Genomic DNA, 5,783 nt, shown 5'->3' on the forward strand with positions numbered 1-5,783 from the left:
CAGGTATAGCCAAAAGGATAGGGTACAGACCACCCATAACCAAACCAACTAGTGCACCCCGTGTTGTGGTACAGGTTTCACAGTTCAAATCGCCTAGGAAATAAGTGATGGTTATGATATTTAAGTAAATATGACTTAAAGAATATAAGATTCACATCTAATTTTCAGTGACACAGCAAAAATGATCTTGGAAATGTGCTCAAAGGGATAATTACAGAGGATGGACTATAGCTTGATGGTGTGAATACATGCATAACATGTATTAAGGCCTTGGATAGGAAATACTGAGAAAAAGGAAGACAAATCTTGACTCTGGATTCTCAGAAATTTGGACCAGTATTTAGGAGAAAGCACAAAATTGACCCCCTTGGCCCCTCTTTGTTTTTAATCAGGAGGGTCATACATACCTAATAGGACACACAACAGAAAATACTCATTCAAGACACATGGTACAGTAATAAAGTTAAAACATTGCTCTTTTTGCTAAATACTACACATGCACATGGTATTTCAGAGATTACAGAGTCATTACCACAATATATTCTTATTTTAAAGAACTTCCATACAGGGCTAGAGAGACAGCTCAGTTAAGAGCAATGGCTGTTCTTGTAGAAGTGCTCCAAGTTCAATTTCCCAGCACCCATATGGCAGCTCACTATTATCTGTATCTATAGTCCATGGGAACCAGTGCCACTACCTGGTGTGCAAATGTACATTCAGACAAAGCACTCATATATATATATATGTATATGTATATATATATACACATATATATGTATATATGTATTTTAAAAGAGATTAAAAAAGAAAACTTCCACATAATGTGCAAATTAACAAGAAACAAAGGCAGCACGATGAAACTCCTGTGTACATAGGCATTCTGGTTGGTTGGCAGGCCTAATGTGAATCAGTTGTTGCATATGATTCTCTCTTCCCTATGTACTTCATTATAGCCCACAAATACAATCTGGTAATCTTTGGTTCTAATATTTTCAATTTTGAGTTAAGCTATGGTTAGTATACACTAGTGCAACTTGGGTGATAATGAAATAAAACATACCTGTACTCAAAGGTAAACTTACAAGACTGTGATAGGACAGGTTTGCTGTCAAAAATGGGATCACAGCCATTGGTAAGCTAGAAGTTAATCGAGCTTGTGTCACATTCAAGATTCGCCGAAATAGACTGTTTGCTATTAGGCCCCCCAAAGCAGCATTAAGTCCAATATATGCTGATCCATATTCAAGCAGATTTCTGAGGATGAGGGAAATGATAACATGTAAATTCTCTAATTCTGGTATGTTACAACTTATCAGCACCCTGGGAAGAATCACACAAACTAACCCCTTACAAGATTGTGAAACCAAAGACAGATTACAGCTTCACATCTACATTTCTATTCAAAAAAGGCTTTTGAATTTGGGTAATAATGAGACCATGACACTATATATGCATCTTAAGATTTTTTTAAAGTAAAGAACTGTTTAGAACTTTGCCCCAAATTATATAACAGGAAACATCTCTAAAGAGATGTCTGGCTCTTTTGAGCTCTTATGATAAGCACAACACATTGTAAGGTAGTACTATTTATCAGTTACCGACTTAAACCCATTGTATCTATAAACAACTTCAAATGTATATCCAATGGAGTAATACAGAGTTTTAGTGTGTTTCCTTTTACTCTTCCCTCAAGTGTTAATGTCCAGATTAGGAGTCTGGGTACTAACATTTCAGGGAGATATACTAGGTAGTTTTTAGTAGCTCATTGATGAAAATTTAACTGGTAATTTGAGATAAATGAATTTTAAGCCAAAACATATGTTCTATGTGTTTACCTAAAACTATATAGTACAGTTTGAATAAGCTCTTCAGCTTACAATTCAGCCTGGTTTTCACTACTTGTTTTGTGAGCTGCAGTATGGTTCACTGTTTCATGTTTCCCATTTCCTCACCTCCACTAGGTTCTGTATTTTTTGCTTATTTTAAATTTAAAGCTTTTCTAGGTCTCACTAAAGTGTCATCATTGTGTAAGATCATGCTTTCATTTCTCTTCACCGAGAACCAGTCATGTAAAGGTGACTTGTTGCTAAAGACACAAGGAAAACTGCATTCTGCTTTGGAGGTCCTCATAATTGGCTACATGAGACTGAAGTTGAGGTTTTCAGAAGTCTAAAGACGGCTCAGGAAATTAGAAAACTATTAAAGAACTACAGCCCCAATGTGAGAAGCCTGAATTTTATAGGGGTTAAAGAAGTGGGAACTTGAGCACTTTTACAAATACATAAAAGCCATGAAATAGGATTCACCCCTATTTTAACCATGCTCAGAAATAGTGGAGCTGAAACTTGAACACTTGATTGTCTCCCAACTAAATTGTAAATTGTGGTTGTAAAATGAAACATTTTGATTGTTTGCAAGCTAAGTCTTAAAGTGGAGTTGCAGGTCAGTTCCCAGTGCTCCTTGCTGATTTGGTGAGCCTGATCTTCTCAGTTTCCTACACTAGTCATTACAGCTTCCTCTACCTCGTGTAAGTGCTCTGTGTAGGGGTGGTGGTAAGGGATACACAGCAGTTGAGATTTATCAAGTTCTTAACTACTGCTCAGTTACAGATTAGGTTCTCTCTTGTAAGACGGTAAGTGCCAACCAAAAGTGGAATTGGTGTGAGTTCACATCAGAAGATACATCAATTGCCACAGTAATGTTTTACTTCTTCTATCGCTGATGTTTCTTTCTTCTATCCCACTTCACTAGTGCCTCTTACCTTCTTTAAATCTATTACCCAAACTGGCTGCAGTAGACAGTAAAGTTTGTTGGATCTGTTTTTTTCCTGCTTGAAACCCTAATATAGGCACCTCTTGTGTTTCAGTAACTTTTCCTCAAATATGACAGATCCTTGCTTTGTCACTTCGATGATCTTGTTCTGTTCTTCCTAGACTAGCTCCCTTAACTCCTCTTAGAGGTCTCAGGACTGGGCGCAATCAGTCTGACAGACAACCTTTGAGATGCATACCTAGGACCCACACAGAAGGGAGAAGAGACTCCTGATAGTTGCCCTCTGACCTCGGCACACGTGCATAGACAAAGATCAACCCTAACTTATGTAACTAACCCACTCAGGTTTTCTGATGGACAAGGAAGTAAAGAATATTCTGTAGAAAGGCACTGTACTATACCACTTTTTTTTTTATCGCTTCTTAAACTATCTTTTTTTATCTTAAAGATCTTTAAACATCCATTTCTGTCATCCATCTAGCAAAATATTCCATGGTATTCTTAGTAAAGGTAAACATAGAAATATATTGAGAATAGGGCTAACTTGAAAAGGTCTTTTATTTATAAATGGATCCATACAGTTATTTTCACCCCAAAAGCTGAATGGAAAGGTGGATTCATCAATTAAATATTTCCAAAGATAAGTTCTGGTTTCAGTTTCCACAGTGAGTTATACAATGCACAAAATGGTTAGTGTCTCTGGGCTTCAGGATTTTTTTGGTTTTTGTTTTTCATCAAAGCAAAAAGACAGTTTCCTTTAGGTATGCATAATCCTTCAAATTTAAGATAATCTTATGAAACAATACTAAGGAATCTTACCTGTCTGATTCTGGAAGTTGTTTAATTTTTCTGGATATGACATTAAATACTAAATCCTCTTTGCTAGTACTTGGTTTATGACTTTCCATCTTGGACCTAAAAAACATAACAATCCCATTTAAAAAATATATCTAGAAAAAGTTTTCTGAGATGCATAATTATGTAAGAGATGTAGATTAACTGAAAGGTCAATGTATATATAGCATACAAGATTCCCCTCTCCCAATACAGCATACCAGAAACCTGAACAAGAAAAGTAGCAAGCAACATAAGTTTCTAACACAGACACTCCACAATCTTGATTTTCTAAGCAATTACTACATGCATGAAACATGAAATGATTTAATTCAGACAAGGTGGCATGCCTGTAGTTGCAACAGCTGGAGGGGTGGGCCCAGCAGGATCAGCTCAGGGCTGTCCTTGATAATACTGGAATTTGAGGCCAACAGAGCTACATGAAAATTTACCACAGGAAAACAAAACCCAAAGAATTTGTGCAAAATAGACAATGGGGTGGAAGGATGATGCAACAGAGCTTCACATCATGAGAAAAAGCCAACAGCCAGTAAACCTTGACAAAAACAGGTGGAAACCAAGATCACATAGCAATGTCATTAGGTACACAGGTACACTTGGAAGCATTCAGGAAAGCTGTGACATCTGCTGGTGGAACTACAAATTGTATTTCAGGTGTAATAACCACTTTGTAAAGACGATTAGGTGTCAAGAGTTAGAGAGGTGGCTCAGTAGTTGAGAGTGAACACTATTGTAAAGAACAAGGATTCTGTCTCCAGCTCATAGGTTTGCTCAACTGCCTGTAGCTGGTTCCAGGGAACTGGAATCTTCCCTTCATGGGCATTGCAGGCATGTGGACGCATGAGGAAATATAAACTCTGGGGCTGGAGAGTTATGAGCACATGCTGTTCCAGAGGACCCAGGTTCGAGTCCTAGCACCCACATCGAAGCTCATTTCTGGCCTATTCAGGCACAGTACACACAGGATGAATATCAGAATAGAATGGCGGATTCGTTTTTGCTAGATTCTGCTCTTTAAAAACGTACTTCCGGGTGACAGGAAAAAATAAAGGTCTGCAACCTGTGGTGATACCTGTACTATTGGGAAGCTGAGGCAGGAGGGTTGTGAGTTCCTGGACATACTCCAAGACCCTATTTCAAAAGATAAAACAGTAGTAGCAATAAACCAAAACTCGGAAATAACCTGATAATAGATCAGCCTGACTTGGGTCACCATTCACACTTAGCTGTGACAACACTGGAACAATGTCTTACCAAATCTTGGGTACCTGTGGTCTACATAGCAATGATTTGGAAAATGCTGCATGTGCAAAATTCCATAGATCTCGACTTGAAATTAACCTCGAAAATACAATACAGATTTAGAAGATTAGGTCAGGATCCCAGGATTCAAGTCCTGTTTCTTCTTCCTGGTATTATTGCTCAGTTAATAAATCCCCATCAAAGACACCTTGAAATACTACAAAGATCTCCGAAAGTTTCTGCATAAAAACCGAGCATCGGAAAATTAAACTTAGCAATTTTGCAAACTGGCAGTGATTCTTAAACTTAATCAGCCAGGTCTTCCTTCCCCTCGCGGGTGGAAAGTGAAGACCGGGTCAGCATACACAGCGTCCCCCCACCCTCGTGGCCACCCCGCGCCTCTCCCAGCGCGACACTAACACAGCTACTCACCACTCGGCAGAATGACCGCAGCTTATGGCCGCCTCCCCAGCCGCCGGTGCGTGCGCAGGTCCTCCCGCGCCCGAGTCTACCGCAACCTTCGCTAGGGTCGTCTGAGCTCCATCTTTGGCTCACACGTGACTCTGTCTCCGCCTCTGTTTCCTGTCCACGGGCTTCCGGTCCAGGACACGCTAAACTGCGGACTCGTGATGAGGGCTGGCGGGTCCGCTAGCCCATCCCGGGTACAGCCTGCAGGAACAGCGGTGTGGCGGTGGCTGGGTGCTCGACCCCACCCCTCCTGGGCACGCAGCCCGACTTCCGAGTCCCCGATCCTGGCGCGGGCCGCATGGCAGCCGCTCAGCTACGGACTGGTGAAGGCAGCTTTGGCAGTGAAGTTAGCCTGAGGTTGACTTTTCGCTCCATCTCGCTCTTGGATCTTTGTGCCACGTTGTGCTGTGGGTGACTTCCAGCAGAACGTGAGCAATTCCAGAGCG

General features: G+C 40.4%; 1 protein-coding gene across 1 annotated transcript in view; it reads right to left on the bottom strand.

Annotated features, from left to right (window-relative positions):
- The window catches only part of Tmem126a (transmembrane protein 126A), a 7,690-nt gene extending 2,241 nt beyond the window's left edge, over window positions 1–5,449 (bottom strand). Inside the window, exons 1-4 of the mRNA XM_021217130.2 lie at window positions 5,302–5,449; window positions 3,592–3,687; window positions 1,061–1,254; window positions 3–93 (exon numbers count right to left, since the gene is read on the bottom strand). Coding sequence (XP_021072789.1) covers window positions 3–93; window positions 1,061–1,254; window positions 3,592–3,680 — 374 coding nt within the window. The 5' untranslated portion in view covers window positions 3,681–3,687; window positions 5,302–5,449. The remainder of the gene's footprint in view (window positions 1–2; window positions 94–1,060; window positions 1,255–3,591; window positions 3,688–5,301) is intronic.
- Between the last annotated feature and the right edge of the window lie 334 nt (window positions 5,450–5,783).

The sequence above is a fragment of the Mus pahari genome, chromosome 1, assembly GCF_900095145.1.
Source record: "Mus pahari chromosome 1, PAHARI_EIJ_v1.1, whole genome shotgun sequence".
In the NCBI taxonomy this organism is placed as follows: Eukaryota; Metazoa; Chordata; class Mammalia; order Rodentia; family Muridae; genus Mus; species Mus pahari.